This window comes from Prionailurus bengalensis, chromosome A1 (assembly GCF_016509475.1).
Source record: "Prionailurus bengalensis isolate Pbe53 chromosome A1, Fcat_Pben_1.1_paternal_pri, whole genome shotgun sequence".
In the NCBI taxonomy this organism is placed as follows: Eukaryota; Metazoa; Chordata; class Mammalia; order Carnivora; family Felidae; genus Prionailurus; species Prionailurus bengalensis.
This window is the reverse complement of record NC_057343.1, coordinates 117153399-117172605: the sequence shown is the minus strand read 5'-3', so window position 1 is coordinate 117172605 and position 19207 is coordinate 117153399. Positions and strand designations below refer to the sequence as shown.

General features: G+C 34.5%; 1 protein-coding gene across 5 annotated transcripts in view; it reads right to left on the bottom strand.

Annotated features, from left to right (window-relative positions):
- The window catches only part of LOC122481197 (ankyrin repeat and KH domain-containing protein 1), a 130632-nt gene that overhangs the window by 30021 nt on the left and 81404 nt on the right, over positions 1-19207 (bottom strand). For all 5 annotated transcript variants that reach the window (XM_043576432.1, XM_043576526.1, XM_043576608.1 and 2 more), the window contains 5 exons: positions 16822-16909; positions 13670-13797; positions 13330-13473; positions 11959-12061; positions 3454-4212 (listed from right to left, as the gene is read on the bottom strand). In XM_043576432.1, coding sequence (XP_043432367.1) covers positions 3454-4212; positions 11959-12061; positions 13330-13473; positions 13670-13797; positions 16822-16909 — 1222 coding nt within the window. The remainder of the gene's footprint in view (positions 1-3453; positions 4213-11958; positions 12062-13329; positions 13474-13669; positions 13798-16821; positions 16910-19207) is intronic.

Genomic DNA, 19207 nt, shown 5'->3' with positions numbered 1-19207 from the left:
CTTTAGTAAATATATACAAATAAATAAAAGCCTATAAGTAAAATATTAACATTAGAAGAAATTATTTAAAGATATTTTATTGCAAATTCTCTCAAAAATAAGAGGATTTCCTAAGTACCTTTTTGTTCTTAAGATTATACTATAAGATTACTTAAAGCAATATACTTTTGAACGAGAATTTGTTTTAAGAGAACCTATTAAGGTGCCAACAACACTAACAATGTGCTAGCCACAAAACTATATAAAACTTACATATATATAAAATCTTTATATAAAAATAAGGGAAACTGTTCATTTTTTTAGAAGTCCAAGGGAATAACAAATATCTTTAAGATAAAACCAGAACTTCAAGATGAATCAGATGCATGCATATTACACTTAAGGTTTTTAAACATGGCTGAACTGAGTTTAAATCTTGGCACCTAGTAGTAACTTAATATCCATATGTCTTAGTTTTTCAACAGAAAAACAGACGTGGGAAAAGGACCTATTTTATAAGATTATTATAAATAGCCATGAGATAATGTATATAAAGCATTGAGCACAGAGTTTAGTACATGGCAAGTGCTCAATAAATGTGAATAAATTGATATTACTTGATTTTTAATTGATCTTTATATATTAATGATAAAATTTTTACTAGATGTTTCTAGAAATGCTCAATTGTCAAAGCTATTTTGAATTTTAGATTTCTAAATCTTAGTTCTATACATTTGAACTGAGAATCACTTGTCGTTATGATAACTTCTAAAAGCCCAACACTTATTTTTACAAGGAAAGGACCTGAAGAACCATGCTCCCAATCAAGAGTTTACATACATTCTGTCTGGGACTATATCAAGTATGACACATATAAGACTATACACTAAAATACTAAGTTAATCAAGTCACCGTCTTACTAAATTACTTATCTAACCAACTCATTTACATGAAAATATTTTGCCATATAAGCAATAAAGAAAAAAATACTCCTATATTTAAAGAGCAAAATTTATTGCTATTATTTAATGGATATTCTCTAAAGTAAAACTGTAAGATATACAGTATTCTCTCCTTTATTAAATACAAGGGATGAGAACTAGATTTAATTTGGGTAAAATTAATTACATCTTTGGCCTGATCTATAATTATTATTAATAAATTAATATAGCATGCAATCGTAGAATTAGGTATTCACCTAATCCACCCTTGTCTGATTTCTTTCACCTTCAATAAAGAAAATTAAAAGAAACCGGGACTTAATAACATTTTTTAACTTTAAGTGAGAAAGTTTGTCATACTGAAAAAGGAAATTTAATTGTTGCTATATATTTTAAAACAGATAACCTTCATAAAAATGGAAAATTTTTATATGAAGATAACTTTTGTATTTATTGGTTGATTTATATGTGAAAGCTTGTTAATAAAAGAATATCGTACAAAATGATAGGCCAACTATCACTAGACTAATGTCTAACAGAAATTAATTTTTCAGTTTATATTAACATGTATAAATAAAAGGTGTTTCTAAACAAATATTTTGAACTTTATAAAAGACCATTTCAATTTAACAAATAGTTGAATGAAATAAAATTTCACCTCCCATACAAGAACCACCCATAAATACTACCATAAAGTTAATATCTTCAAATTCCTTTTAGAGCTGATTCTACATTATTAAAAAAAAAAAAAAAGACAGGTTCTAAGTTACAACAAAGCTAGATTGAGCAGTAATGTGCGTTTCATAACTGCAAACTGAGTATGTAATTACAAACATTATAATGTTACTTATAGAATCCTAAGTCTTAAAAATTTTATTCCCATATGATTGGTTTCATTATTATTATTCATATTTGTACTTGACACTCAAATATCTGCTTATATTAGATTAGAAATTAGAACTATAAATGAACTCTTAAGAGTTTATTCATAATTTATAACAACTCTCAATGCTAATGACATAAAGTTCATTTGAGTTAAGCGACTGTTGGCTGCAGGTATAAAAAACCCAAATTAAAGAATAAAGAATCTAACTTCTTAAAACCTTTCCCAGCATTTTTATTCTCTTTCTAGGAAACTAAGATATTCCTCTTCTGCACAGTGATACTAATTACATATCAGAGGAAACTCATAGGCAGTATCACAGTTCTATAACCATTACAAGTCATATACAAGCCCAATTTAATTCCTGATTTAAGTAAGCTTATTCAACATTTTTAAAGATTCAGCAAAGATTAGGAAGGCTAAAAGCTCACAAAAGAAGAAAGGAAACTGGGATAGCATAATTGGGATGGGAAGAGGGGAGGAGAATATGACAAGAGGAAACAGACAACAGTAAGGAAAAAAATGTTGCAATCAAGAGACAGAGGACTGGCCTGCCTTTGAATATCACTCCAGCTACATCTTAGTTCTTGGTCTTCATCCACTGTCAACAGCCATTCTGGCTGCATTTCTGAACTGGGCTCTCATGGAGGTGATACATTCACCAGCCATCTTTAGGAAGGTAAATGATTAATTGCACTGTTTTCCCACTGCTGCAAGGACAATGAAAGGGAAAGTAAACTTGTGCACCTCATTTCAAATCTAGTTGTAATTTTCCACACAACAATAAACAGAAACATATACTTTAAGGTTATCAGGCCTTTCTTTTTCTCTTTTCCTGTGTATATGTGTGGTGTCTTTGTGTGCTTTCATCAGGATAGTAAATATGAAAATCCCAATCTCCAAATCATCATCCAGTTGATGATAACTTCAGGGTAATTTGAATCTTCTGACCACAGATACAAGAACATGGAATGCGTAGTTTTCTTTGAACATCCCTTTTAATTACAAATATTAAAGTGATCTAATATAATTATAAATAAAGAGAAAGCCATGTAATTTAGAATTACGATTTCCACATATGAAAATCAATAGCAGGAAAATTTAACGTATAATCTTACGTGAATATCTCTAAGGTCTACAAAGAAATTCTATTTAGAGGTCTCCTACCCAAGATACAACACAGGGTATGTTTTTGCTTATTTGTTTAAAGTAGTCTCTACACCCATCATGGGGCTTAAACTCACAACCTGGAAAGCAAGCGTTGCATGCTCTACCAACTGAGTCACCCAGGTGCCCCCACAGGGTGGTTTCTTTCTTTCTTTTTTTTTTTTTTTTTAATTTAATTTAATTTTTTAATGATTTTTTTTCCCCCCACAGGGTGGTTTTGATACCAAAGTTCTAAAATAAAAGATCATGTCAATTTTATTTCTTTGCCTTTGCAAATAACGAAAAAGAAGAGGGGAAAACACACTTTTGTGCATTAGTGCTGTCTGGCTTAAATTCACTTCCAAAACACCTCTAGGAATAAGTAATTTTACAAAGATAGGTCTAAAATGGAAAAGTACCAGGTTGGTGTCTTTGGAGGGTCGTGTAAAGAAGTTGAGTACACAGATTAAAGAGAAATTATTACAGATATATTTCTTAACCCACCTGCTATCAGGTCATCAAGAGTGTCGGTAAGCGTCTGGGCTGGAGTTGCAACCATTAGTCCATCTGGTTCTTGAACTAACAGCCCCTGATCATGTCCAGTAATAGCAATCTGAGGCTGTCCTATAAGCTGATGATTACCTGATACTTTCTGAAGTTCAAGAGAACTTGTCCCATTAGAACCTAAGTCACCGGAAAAGTTACACTGTGGAGATGATAAAGGCTGGACTGGGACAAAATCAATTTGTGCTGCCGATGGTGGAGACTGGTGCTCATCATCAACATCGTTATCTTTAAATAAGAGTGTGTCAACCTGAGGTAACTCTGCAAAGTGATCCTCTGGGAGACTACCATCTCCTTCCCCTTCTGGGAAGACTCCGCTATGAGAGCACTGCTGCTGTGGAGATACTGTGTCTTTCTGACCTTTGGTTTCCAAGTATTCTTTGGTAAATTGCTGCTGTGTTTTCATCTGCAACTGCCTTTCCACTTTCTGCAGTTCCTTCAGTATTTTCTTCTTCTTCTGGACTTGCTCTTCTCTGTTCTTTTTAAGTTCTTCTATCTTATCTTTGTTCAGAGGTTCACCTTGAATTAACTCCAGTGACTTAAGCTGTGCTTTTTCAATAGCACTAATTCTTTGTCCCAGTTCATTCAGCTTGCCTTCAGTCTCCTCTACTATGCACTCCAAAGGCTGGTATGGGTGAAAAGGTGGCAGTACGTCCTGATCTGCTACCTGCAGGGAACTGGACTTCTGCTTGGATGTACCTAAGCACATGAAAAATGTTTGAAAAAGTGCCATGCTAAAAAAAAAAAAAAAAAATCAGCTCCCCCTCCCACACACACGGACCTCCCTCCCAAAACCCTTTTAACTAAGGCTGTAAAATGAATGTTCAAAGACTCAAACCGGTGGGAGGCAGATTAAAGACTAGACTCCTCTATTTCACATAGCACACGCTGGGATGTTGCCAATTCAAAAAATGGGAATTTTTTAATTAAAAAATCGAATCTTTAGGATAGGAGGATTCTGGAAATTAAAACAGGTCCGGAAGAAAGGAAATCAAAGAGGAAAAATCTCGAAATTTTGCTTAGTAGATTGGACTTTTAAAGAATGTCAAATCTAAAATAGTGTCAAAATAGCGTTGAGGATATCATCAGTATTAGCTTAACTTTTCAATTGTTTCTTCACAATATTAACTGTGCAAGTAAAGGTTACTACAGGAAACTGTAACTTATAAATCAAAGTAGTGAAAAGTATTTTTCAAGCGGCCAAAACCTTTGTCTTGTTACATTAAAATACAGCATGAAATCAGTTTTTTCAGGACCTATCCTAAAATTTTCCACTAATAAGTCTTTAGCATTTCTTTACCTGAAAACTATATTAAACTTAAGTCACAAAGGACAATTATTCTGAGTTTAAATAAACTCTTCATGTAAAAGTCTACGAGAGAAACTGAGTATTACCTAGGAGAAACCAGGCTTCTCATATAGGATTTCTCATACTGACAGTGTATGTTAAAAATGAAGTAAATGGGTGTTATGTTAAGATTTTGGATTGCACTTAAGTTACTCCCCTCATTACAAAATAATTATCAATATTAACAATCCTAACATTGGGACATAAAATGGAAAAAAAATATATACAGTAACTACTCTGAGGCATACTCAAGGCTTAATCCTCCTGTTTAGGAAGAATTGGGACTATTCAGCAATAAAAAGGAACAAACTACTGATACATTCTATAAGGGGGATGAACCTTGAAAACATTACACTAAGTGAAAGGAGACAGTCACAAAAGATCACATATTATGCAATTCCATTTATATCAAATCTATAAAGAAAAAGGCAAATCTATAGAGACAGAAAGAAAAGTAGTGGTTGCTTGGGGTTACAGTAGTGAGAAGGAAGATTGATTACAAACTGGCATGAAAGGTCTCAGAATGATAGAGATTAAAACTAGATGGTGGTGATGGTTACAAAATTCTGTAAATTTACTAAAACTCGCTGCACTGTACACTTAAAACGAAGGACCTTTAACGTATGTAAATTAAACAACAATAGAGCCGCTTTTAAAAAAGATCTGGGTAAAAAATAGTTGTTTACTATTTTGAATTGCAGTCAACATATGAATAATATAAGTAACTTAAGGTTTTTAAAAATAAGATCATCCAATGTATTCACAATGATTCTTAAGTCCAAAGGAAAAAGTCATCACCCGTTTGATGTTAAAATACTCTGAATTACAAGAGGGTAATGAAACCACTAGGGAAAAAAATTAGAGCGTCAACTGTTTTTTGGTTTTTTTCTTCTAGAGTCGGAGATCTCAAAACTGCATATACCTCAAGCATCTTCAACATGTTATTAATGAAAAAGTCTAACAGTTTTCCCCCTAGATATTGACTTTAACAGGGTCAGGATACCACAGTTTTGAAATTATGGCAATCATTTTAAGAGAATTATTCTTTGAAAGCAACCCTCATCAAAATGTATTGCCCATATTTAATTTTATCTGAACTAAGAGATGGGTAAAGACTTTAATCTTCCTGAGCAAAAGCTGTTATATTTGTGAGATAATTTAATAACTACTATAAGATCTTACAGGAATTCATGGTTTGGTTTATCTGTTCCAAGTACCTAATAACAATCAACAGGTAAGAAAAAGGAGATTTACTGCCACAAACAGCAATGTAGACATCTGCTAGTCCAGCAAAGAAATTTTCAATCGTGTAATAAATGCAATAACATCAGCAATTTAGTAGCTCTGCAAAGAATGAATGTTCCTTTAAATGCTCATTAATTTTATTGACAACACGCTAGTATACTAACAGGAATACGCCCTATCTTTTTTTTTTTTTCAAGTTTATTCATTTATTATTGAGACAGAGACAGTTCAAATGGGGGAGGGGGAGAGAGAGAGAGAGAGAGAGAGAGAGAGAGAGAGAGAGAATCCCAAGCAGGCTCTGTGCTGTCGGCACAGAGCCCAACGCTGGGCTTGAATTCATGAAACTATGAGATCATGACCTGAGCCAAAACTGAGAGTCAGACACTTAACGGACTGAGCCACCCAGGCACCCCAAGCCCTATCTTATTAACAAATAAAATCCAAGAAGTTTAGAGTACAAGATTACTAAAAGTAACTTATGTAACTGAATATAAAGACTATAAGCTGAGGACATATGTAGCAGGAAGAACACGATGGTAGAAAATAATGGACAAAAAACAGTTCTTCCCAAAATAGCCAATGGCTGAGTATCTGTAATCATGGAGTTAATGGGATTGCATAGCTACACATTAGAGCACTAATTCAAGCTATAAATCAAGAATAAAACAAGGTGGTGAAGCACAAATAATGTCACCTAATTATTCCTAGAAGTTAAAGCAACACCTTCTGTGTTTGGGAAAAGAAGAGAATGTGACAAGCATCCTTCTAGCAACAAAAATTTTAGTAGGTAGGAAGGCAGTTGTGTAAGATGCCAGAAAATAAGAGTTCCACCTCTTTAAAACATCTCCCACTGTCACGTACAAATAAATTAAATCTATTCACTGGCAGCAGTGAGAGACATCATAAAGTACTATTTAGGAATATAGGTAAACCAACATCTAACTCTTTGGTCTGGTGTTTATCCTACTTCCTCAGCTTTCCCTTTTGTACCATCAATAAAACTAAGAGTTTGTAATAAGAAACCATAACACAGAGACGGTTTCAAACATAGCCTTTCTTTTATGCGCAGTAAGGGAATGAGGTAGACATATATTTGACAAAAATTTAGTTTACTACTGAAATGAGCTTAATTCCATCAGTTATTTTCATGTATAAAATAGGATAGTGTGCAATAAAAAATAATGGCCAAAGGGAAAATTATAGGACATACAGATGGGTCTGGATTTGGTTTCATATTTCCTTACTTGATTTTGTCTAAGGACATTTAAGCGCTGTTCCACAATTCCCTTGCTTTCTTACATTACTACACAGCATCTTACTAGAATGAAATAGCACTCCCAACTGGGTCTTAAATGGAAAACAAGGTTGATGAAATACAGTTGAAAATAACACAATACATCAAGTGTAGTAGAGTATATATTATCTAATGGAATTTATATTTGGGTAAGCAGATGTATATTGTGTTCTGAGTTACAATATAAAATATTTCCTGTTATGGTCACAGTCAAAATGTGTCAAAAATGAAAGCCACTGGCCTAGAAAAGACTTATTTTGCCTTTATGCCTAAATTTCTATCTCAGAATTTCCCAAAGTAACAGGGCATGCTATACAGCTTTAATACAGTAAGGATAACCAAGCATGTCCAAAGACAGAGCATCTGTGTAACATCCTAAAAGATTAGTTCAACTTTCTGCCTTTTACTGTAAACAGCTATATGTTAAAAGATTAAATTCAGGCATATGTAAATCCATATAAGCATGATTACATGGAAATCTGCTAAACTAGAGAACATTAGGAGTAAAATTTCCAAAGGAACACTCAATTTCATTCACTGTACATATAATTTCTATACGATTTTACTGATTTGATATAAAAATAAGAACTTCTCATGTTACCTACTCTAATAAACAATTCTGGGATATAAAGCAGCATGTTAATTTCTTAGTTTATGTTCAAATTTTTTTAGATCTTGTCCGAACCACTCTAGAATACTACTTCTTAATTTTTTACACATCCTCTTTAATTACAATGTCTCTCTTCTTAAAAAAATTCTTAATAATTTTCTTTTGTCTTCAGAATAATCTAAATTCTTAGCCTGGCACCATTAATTTATTCAACAAATATATGAGCATCTAGTATAAGCAAGGCATAGTGAGCCATACAAAGATGAGCAACATAAACCCTGCCCTTGAGGAGCTTACAGTCTAAAAGGGGAGATAAAAATGTACAAATCCAAATGTAAGAATTAAGTCAAGGGTTGGAAAGCATGGAAATGGGAAGGAGGGTGTATAATATGGGAACCCTTATGCATTACTAGTGGGAGTGTAAACTTCTATAGCCATCCCGGAGAGCAAATTTGTGGCATTTTGTCAGATAAACATTATGCATTCCTCAGACAGGTAATTCTGCTCCTGATTATATCCCAAAGAAATTCTCACACAGACCCACAAGGGGACTGTACCATGACTTTCATCACAGCATTGTCTGTGGTGGTGGGGAATGAGAGGCTATTTGGTATACCCATCACTGGAAAAGGAGAAGTAAAACAAGAAAAATATACAGGGTGAAGCACTGTGTTGCCAGTAGAAATAATCTAGAGGTGCATACACATCGATAGATCTTTAAAACAGTGCTGAGTGAGAAAAGTAAAAAACAAAATACAACCTATAGCACAATACCAGTCATGTAAATCAAAAATACGCACAAAGTAGTAAACATTTTATAAGAACAAAAGAACACACATCAAACACAGTAGAGTCATTGCCTACAAGGGAAGTAAGGGAATGGGAAGACGGAGAAAAGAGGATAAATAAAACAAAAGAGGATCCATGACAATAAAGCAGCAGGAATGGAGTATGATTAACTCAACCTTCTTTCTACACTTTGAAGTCCAAGGGGAGGGGAAGAGGCAGGAGTGACCAGAGTCTGAAGGAAGATCCCATGAAGTGTTGTTGGACTCCAGAGAAAAGAAATTACTCCTCAAGAGGGCCTGAGGTACACACAAAGATGTGTTTTGTTTACCCTGACATCATTTTAGTGCTTTGCAACAAATTAGTTCTAAGATGTACAGCCTGCAGAAGATAATTATGAGTCCTATCTTTTAGAATTCCTGGAGAACCAGTTACAACAAATAAGTTGGATGCAAGAGTGGCTTTAAGTAACAAATTTATTTACAAAACTGATTTGGAAGGGCAAAAGGTTGATATTATTTACATATCCTTTCCCAACTGAACGTTCAAAACTATAGTTAGTAAAGCTAAATAATGCTAGAAAACGGAGCATACCACTATCACCTGGTTTCACATTTTGTTTATAGAGGTGATCTTGAGGCCTCTGTCAAATACCACCTAGAATGCTGATTCCTTTGAAAACCGACCATGGATAAGTGAGATTAGTTGCCTAAAAAAGGAGAATATGGGTCAAGATGGATGGAGCCTAGGCAAACGAAGCACATGGATCATGAAAGAAAAGAATATCTGAGTAGGATATATATAAAATACCTGGGTAAGTCTTTTTTTTTTTTTTAATGTTTATTTTGAGAGACAGAGAAAAAGAGAGACAGAGACAGAGCATGAGGGGGGAAGGAACAGAGAGAGGGGGAAGCACAGAATCCTAAGCAGGCTCCAGGTTCTGAGCTGTCAGCACAGAGCCTGACGCGGGGCTCAAACTCATGAACTGTGAGATCTTGACCTGAGCAGAAGTTGGACACTTAACTCACTGAGTCACCCAGGTGCCCCAAAATACCTGGTTAAGTTTTAAGGGCATGATATGTTCTAGAAGGATACAGATATGAATAATAAAAAGACTTCAGACATAAGTGAAATGTTCTAAGAACTTAAAAAATGATTGCTAGGAAAGGAAGAGAGTCCTAAAGAGTAAGAACTCTTCCTCCATCCCTAATCAAACATGCAACACAGAGATAGTCTAAGGACTTAGAAGAAACAAAAACACGAGCATTGAACAGAGATTTCACCACTCAAAGAAATTTCTTTAGAGAAAAAACAGAGTTTTGAGGAGAAAAAGACACTTTGAGGAGAAAAAAGTAATAATATTTCTTCCATAATTTAAGATAACGTTTTCCTATCTATCTGGATACTTCAGTATGTATGTTTACAACACCAACTAATTTTTCCTAATTCATAGTGATATAATACTCTACGATGAACATGATTTATATTAAAATAACATCTTAACACAGTGGATTATCACAGTTGGCTCTACGTAAAGAACTACTAGGTTGGCAATGCCACTGGCAGCTGACAACATCAAGTACCCAAGGGTCTAAATACAAGTGTTAATTTTTTCCTTCTCTAATAATTTAGTAAAATGAAAGATCATTAAAAAATTAGTTCATTTTTATGCTATTCAGTAAGTAATAAAACATCAGAGTGAAGAAAATAAGTAGATACTCAGTAAAGAAGGTCTTTCAGTAATTAAAAAATATTACTCACTTGAGCATCAACTTAAAGAAACCTTACCCAAACGTTTCTGTTGCCTTACATATTAAACCTGAATTTAAAATGTTTTACTTCTTCTCTGTTGATACTTTATGTCCTTCCTAGCTTATTTCTTGATTCTTTTGTGCCTCTGTGTTATTAATGTATTTTTTAATCATTTCTTATTTAGTACTGAATTTCTTTAGCCAAAGTTACTATAGTCTTCTACAATGTATAGCCAAACAAAAAATTATAAAAACAGAGACATTTAGGTTTAAGTATTTTACTAAAGGCTGTCAGTCAGTTAGGATACTCAGATTCCTTAAAAGTACATGCTTAATTTGTTTTTTTATTTGTTAAGATTAAAAAAAGCAGTCTTAAAAAAAAATAGCAGTCTTATTTTTTGAAGAGTTTGAATAGCTAAGTGTCCAATAGAAAACTCCATAACTACCTTAAGTCAGAGAGATTGCAGATATTTCCTCTCTGAAATTAATAGTTTAGAAATGAACTAATCCTTGATCATGGCCCTCAATACTCTAAATTACTAAAATTGACATAATTTAAAAGTAGCTTCTGTTTGCTGCTATAATAGTCACCTCTAACCAACTTTTCTCAAATCATAGTATTAGAGGTACTAATATATACTTACACACTTCACTGTAATTTCAAAAATCTAAAGCTTGGTTATTATATATTGAATGAAATACGCTCATAAATTTGTTTTTACGTAGTTTTTAATACCTTACATATTACCTACTTTATTTCAGAGATATGACAACTACACGATTGTCAAGTGAAGGTACTTTCTATCTACAAGTGAAGACGGCAGGAAAATATGAGAGCTCATAAACTTAAGTCCTTTAAATAATATATGCTCCTTCTTAATATTCACTTGGATATCATTTATATACTTTTTGATAGTTATTTGTCCAGGTTCACATGACAGATGTAAGCCCACCATATTCAGCATTACATGAAAAAAACTACATATAATTCTTAAACTTCTAACTCCCAGAGTTGAAAAGTGCTACTAAGACTTAACTAGACAGCAAACATACATTTTCATTCCTCATATTTTACTGTTCAACAAAAGAATTGTCAAATGCAAAATGAATGCCTGATAAATTTTTGCTACTGTAATATAATCAACAGCCTGATATACTTTTAAAGTATTTTCACCTGTGCAAGATGAAAACTCCAACTAGCAGTATGTTAGCAAGAAAATTAGAAATCATTTTTCTTAGTATTTATGTTCTTTCATTTATAAATAATCTGTAAGACTACTAGCATTTGTCAGAAATCCCTAATTCAATTAATCCTGGGCACACAGTTACGGTGTACCATTAAAGTACTTTTGTGAATTCATTAATTAGGTGATGAAATACCCATTTTAAGGAAAATAATTCAATAACTAACCTTTTTGTACTCCTAAAAGGGCAGGAGAGTTCTCCTGTGATGTTCTATCAGGTTCCTGGGGAGGTACAACCATGGCAAGTGTATGCATTGGTACACGTGGAACCTAAAAAATTAACTCAGAAAAAATACCATCTCAGACCAAAGAATAAAAAGGAGGCCCTTAAATGAAATGGAAATTTAGATTTTATTTATATGCCACCAAATTCATTTTTTTGTTTCTTAAAAAAAAAAAAAAAAAAAAAAAAAGCAAGCCTCACCAAAGAATAATTTCTGAGAATAGTGAATAGTGAATTGGACAAGCTCGGGCAATCTATAAGCCGTGAATGATTTAAGCTAAAGAGAATTAGTATTACTCTCTTGTTAGACAGAAAGCCTTGTTGGGGCCTTGTTGGTTCTGATTATAGTTAAGAGTACAAGTCACATATTAACTGGCCAATTTACCCTTGTTCAAATTCTGTATGGGTCAAAAAAAAGAAAAGCCAACATAGTCGCCAAATTGTGGTATTTTAGCAGTTCTCAGGGTACCATTGTGGAAAAAAACTTAAGATTTCACTGAACTTTGTATACTTAGTATACTCTACAGTCTCTCCATATTTTTAGGTAGGCTTATAAATTACTTTAATGAATTTCTGATGCATATATCCTAGTTAACTATACCCTGGTTGACAAAAGTAGCTATCTCTACAATAATTAATACTGTATTGGGAGGTACTCAGGAAGAAGTTATCTCTTGGTTCAAGATTATGCTTAAGGTGTTTATTAAAAACAACCCTACAGTATGATGACAACTTGGAAAATTTGTATTTATATTTGGTATTAAGTGTTTTGTAAAAAGGATTTTTTTTTCAGTAAGATAATAAGAAATTTTCATGTACTTTTGAAGAAAATAACCTTAAAGATTTGGGATCATGTTTATCTCAATAAGTAATAGAAAAGAGAAACAATCCATTTTGCTTAAAACTAATTTTATTTTGGGGTGCCTGGGTGAGTGTCCAGCTCTTGATTTTGGCTCAGGTCATGTTACCAGGGTTATGGGATCAAGCCTCACATCAGGTTTCTTACTGGCATGAAACCTGCCTAAGATTCTCTCTCTCCTTCTGTCCCTCTCCCCAGCTCACATTCTTTTTCTAAAATAAAAAAAAAAAAAAATTGTTTTAAACCTAATTTTATTTATTTATTTATTTAATTTTTAAGTTTATTTATTTAAGTAATCTCTATACCCAACGTGGGGCTTGAACTCACGACCCTGAGATCAAGAGTTGTGTGCTCTTCTGACTAAGCCAGCCAGGCACCCCTAAAAGTAATTTTAAACAAAAACTCCCAATCGATTTGAAGACCCTATATTTATAAATCAACTCTGTTTTACTTTACCTGAGATTGATCTTGAGAAGATGAGGTGAGCTGAGACACATCTGTAGTAGGAACTGACAGAACATTGTTCGGATAATCCAACAGATAAGAAACAACATTTGTATGGCCACCTTTTGCAGCTTCAATGAGCATTGTAGAGCCATCCTGAGAAAAATTGATGCTATTAATTAATTATCTGCAAATTTCTGCTTATGACTGCTATAGACATTTAGTTTCTTGGCAACCTGCCTACAACAAACATTCATTTATAAACAGTAATGAATATTAAGCACCGAGATGAGGCAAGCATAGTTTCATTATCTTTTAATAAAAACTATTTACTTATTTTTAAGTAGAATACCTTGAGTCGATGAGTAGGGTCAGCTCCATGAGCCAACAGTAGCTCAACAACTGCCAGATGACCTCCTGCACAAGCCAGTGACACTACCGTATGGTCATTATTGGCTGTAGCCCTATTCACATTGGCACCTTCAAAGAAACATCAACAGCAAAATTAGAGAAAGCTGGAATCAAGTCAAGTTTGCAGATAATAATATCACTTTAGAGTTTTCTTGAAGTATGACATAAATTTTAAAAAAAAGCAAACAAATCCTAAGTGTACAGTTGAAAAATTTTTACAAAGTGAACACACCTGTGTAACCAGCACCCAGATAAAGAAACAGAACGCTATCCACATACCAGAAGTCCCAAACCTTGTGCCCTCTTTCAGTCACTACCCACCCTTCCAATGGTACTACTATCCTGACTGCCAAACTGGTATTAGTTTTTGAACTTTATATGAATGAAATCATACAGTGTACTCTTTTGTGTCTGGCTTCTTTTGACCAATTTAATTAATTTTCTTTTTTTTTTTTTTTAACATTTATTTATTTTTGAGACAGAGAGAGACAGAGCATGAATGGGGGAGGGGCAGAGAGAGAGGGAGACACAGAATCGGAAGCAGGCTCCAGGCTCCGAGCCATCAGCCCAGAGCCCGACGCGGGGCTCGAACTCACGGACCGCGAGATCGTGACCCGAGCCCAATTTAATATTTGTGAGATTCATCCACAATGTTGCACATAGCTGTAGTTCATTCATTCAATATCACTTTTAAAATGGAAAATCTAGAAGACTAAGATTAATAAATATATACAGGTTAATGAAAGCCTCAAATAATATTATATGTCACTCTCAAAATGTTTCAAAGACATTAAGAGATATATAATTCTTCATATTGTATAATTTAAGAGTCAGAGGGACCTGGATATGGAGAGAAGACAATATCCAAAAATGTTATCTGAAAGGCTATTTAGTAAGTTGTTCAGAAGCGTTGTTCAACATGACCTGAAGAAAGTCTAAATGCAAAATCTTTTTGTAGACACAGAATCTGAAGCGGGCTCCAGGCTCTGAGCTGTCAGCACAGAGCCTGACACGGGGCTCGGACTCACGGACCGTGAGACCATGACCTGAGCCGAAGTCGGACGCTTAACCGACTGAGCCACTCAGGCGCCCCACGGCTATAATTAATTTACTTAATTTTCAGAAATATCCAGTTGAACCTAATCCTAACTCACATAAAAGTACCTTTTGGGAAGGGCAAGACACACCAATAAACATTCTTACATTAGCAACATGAAATTAGTTTTAAGGTTGTTAATAATAATAAAGTTAGATGGTAGGATTGGTTAGCAGCTACTATAGCCTAGGAAGGCTATAATCAATGTGTTCTTCCTCCTGACAAGCCTAATTACATGCTTAGCAGAGTTGTCACAGGGTATGATTAGATAACTTCCTCAGTAAAGCCGCATGTGAGAATTCCAAAGGTTACCCATTTGTTTATTATTACTTCAGTATGTTTGAGGTAAATTGCTTTTACAGACTATGTTATAGCATTGTGTAAAGATATGCTTTATTTGACAACAAAAATGTGACATTAAGAAAATAAACCTAGAGGAGCCTGGGTGGCTCAGTCAGTTAAGCAACTGACTTCGGCTCAGGTCATGCTCTTGAAGTTCACGAGTTCCAGCCCCACATTGGGCTCTGTGCTGACAGCTCAGACCGTGAAGCCTGCTTCGGATTCTGTGTCTCCCTTTCTGACCCTCCCCAGCTCATGCTCTGTCTCTCTTTCTCTCTTTCTCAGAAGTAAATAAACATTAAAAACATTTTTTTAAATAAAAAGAAAAGATGGGGCGCCTGGGTGGCTCAGTCAGTTAAGCATCCGACTTTGGCTCAGGTCATGATCTCACGGTTTATGGGTTCGCGCCCTGCATCGGGCTGTGTGCTGACAGTTCAGAGACTGGAGCCTGCTTTGGATTCTGTGTCTCCCCCTCTCTCTGCCCATCTCCTGCTTGTGCTCTGTCTCTGTCTCTCAAAAATAAATAAATGTAAAAAAAAATTTTTTTTAATAAATAAAAAGAAAAGAAACCTAGTTGTATCCAATTAAAGAAGAAAAGTATATTTAAAATGATAAAATTTTATACTGCTTTCTAAATAACACAAAATGTCCCAAGTTTTGCTGGAATGTAGATATCAAATTTTTATTTTTATCTAAAATTTTTATTTCACAAAACATAACATCACCTGAGCAGACCTTCCTTGCATTTTAGCATCCTACCCCAGGATCTTTCATCAGATGCCAGAGTACCTTTAACACTATACACAGAGTTAGGCTGAACCAAATGAAATTGCTGATATTACCATTTTTGATATATAAAACGACAGTTTTATATGGTTCAACCTAACATGGCTTTAGCAGTGTTTCACTTTTTCATAATAAACAGTCTTGAACTACCTTTTCACTCATCATTTGAACTTCTTTGCTTGAATATATTTTAATAATATAATCTCTAGAGGAATATAAAATTAATAAATAACAGCCTTGCATACTTGGTTAATTCAAGTGTATGGTAAACAACAGTAGTGGACTTTCTTCCACCCTTCCCCACCCAACCTTCCATCAAAACTTCCTTATCATTAAGTGTTGAACAATACTCTATTAAATATAGCTGGATATTTTATATTTGGCTTTTCCAACTTTTGGGAGCAATAATATGCTACTTGGTTGATGAACTTCAAACTCAAAACTAATAAAGAAAAATCCCAATAAGTACCTCATGAACTCTACACTTACTAAATAAAAAACAGCAAGAAAAGGTGATAATACGAGGTTCCTGCTTGGCTCAGTCGGTTAAGTGTCCGGCTCTTGATTTCGGCTCAGGTCATGATCTCACAGTTGTGGGTTCAAGCCCCGCACCAGGCTCTGCACTGACAGCGCGGAGCTTGCTTGGGTTTCTCTCTCTCTCCCTCTCTCTCTCTGCCCCTCCCCACTTGTGCACTCTCTCTCTCAAAAAATAGACTTAAAAAAGTATTTTCTAAAAAGACTAGAATACAATGCTTGTACTGTAGGAAAAGTCGCTTTCACATAAATAAAAATAAATAAATAAACAAACAGTTAAGGATTTTTTTTGCCAGAAATCACAGCTTCTTACAAATGATGACTTATATTTTCCTTACCTTTGCTAATAAGAAACTGTACAGTGCACAAATGACCAGCTCTTGCAGCTTTCATCAAAGGTGTTCTTCCACCTTCAGATTCATGTTCCTATTAAAGAAACAAAAAATAATCCATCAGTGCCAATTCATTAACCATCTATTTTAAACACTTAGTACAAATGACATGACAAATAAGAGATTTAATACTTACTCAATGTAGCCACTTATACTACCCATTTCAATTCCTACAAAATGTAGGATTAATTTCAGTCCACACTAGATGGTGTAACTTTTTTAAGGGCAAGTTCAGTTTTGCATACCAAACAGCATTTAAAGATAATATTTATGTTCAGTTTGCTCCTCAAAGAGAAATAGCTGCATTTTTCTAAGCATAAGGCTACAAAGATGTTTTCCTAACTATTCATATGAATTATGAAAAAGGAACCTTAGTCATACAGGTGAGCAGGAAGATTGTGATCCTAACAGATTAGAAACCAATGAGAACTCTATCAAAGGGCAGAAACCAGTCCCTAAAGTAAAACACTATGGTATTTCAAGAAAAAAGGGAAAAGAAAAATATACCAATAGGCAGACATTTTTTTTAGAAATTAAATATGTAAGTAGTGAAAGGCAAAAACAACAGTTTTATAATAGCAGAAAGACTGCTGTTCCTTTTAGGAAGTTTGCCAGCAAGAGAAGGGAATGATAAAACAGCTTCCAACCATCCAAATATCAAATGCCACTAAAAGGAGCTTGCTTATATTATGTAGTAAGTAGTCCTGCTGGAAGAACTGTAAACTCTTACTATATTCATCTCAGTATGAAAATGTAGCTGATAAACTGCTTCCATGAAAAGTTCACTCACCTATCCCCTCTCTCATTATCTATGCAAGCATTAACTTCTGTTGTTCTGGTCCTCATTTGCTACTAAGAAAAACTTGATAAAGAACAGTAATTAACTCAAGCTTTACTTCAGCTCTATTCTAGTTAACTCAGAATCCTTTAGCTACCACACAGTCAACTTAAAAATAGTGTGCTCTGGAGCGCCTTAGGTGGTTCATTCGGTTAAACATCCAATCCAATTCTTGATTTCAGCGCAGGTCATGATCTCACACTTGTGAGATGAAGCCCCTCTTCGGGTGCTGTGCTGAGCATGGAGCCAGCTTGGGATTCTCTCCCTACCTCTGTCTCTGCCCCTCCCCTACTCTCATGTGCACACATGCTCTCTCTCTCAAAATAAATGAACCAAAAAACTTAGTGTGCTTTGCCAATAGGATGCAATTTAGTCAGTTTATATAACTATACCTAATCTACAACATGGGCAAACTAACAACGAGAAATAAGTAGATTGTCAACCTAATGGAAACTTCAAACTGGTCTGCAGTGATGGAAATTACAGTCTAAAAGAGATTTTAATATTTTTATCTTGATAGTGTAGAATCTCTCAGCCTCTTATAAAAATTAATGTTTCGACTTCTTGATTGTTATGTACAGATAAACCCATTTTAAGTTGAAAATATCTTAAATTGAAAATGCACTTAGGGGCTCCTGGGTGGCTCAGTTGGTTAAGCATCTGACTTCCGCTCAGTTCATGATCTCACAGTTTGTGAGTTCGAGTCCCGCATCGGATGAGCACGAGCCCTGTATCGGGTGAGCACGAGTCCCACTTTGGGTGAGCCCTGCTTCTCTCTCTCTCTGCCCCTCGTGAGATTCTCTCTCTGCCACTCACTCACTTGCGTCCTCTAAATAAATAAATAAATAAATAAATAAATAAATAAATAAATAAGAAAATGCATTTAACACACCTAACCTATTAAACATTATAGCTTAGCTAAGCCTACGTTAAACATGCTCAGAACATTTGTGTTAGCCCACAGTTGGAAAAAATCACCAAGAACAAAGCCTTCTTCATCATAAAGTACTTAATATCTCATGTAATTTATTGAATACTGTACTGAAAGTGAAAATGGTTCTATGCATAGAATAGAATGGTTGTGAGTGCATTGGTTGTTTATCCCTGAGATCCTTGACACCACGTGGCTCACTGGAGCTGCTGCTCACTGCTGCTTCCCAGCATTTTAAGAGTATCTTACCAAATAATGCCAGCCCAGAAATAGGTCAAAATTCAAAATTCGAATGCTTTCTACTGAATGCATACTGCTTATTGCATATTGCAATATTGCAATTGCATATTGCTTTTGCATCATTGTAAAGTCGAAAAATCCTAGGTGAACCATTATAAATCGGGGACCATCTATATGGACGTAGCTATATGAACCGCTCCTTCATCTTTCAATCATATATTAGTTTGTATAACTATTTGGCTAACATGTCTCTGCCACTAAATTGTAAGCTCCATGAGCAGAGTAATCACATCCATTTTTGCTTACCATTATATACCTAATGT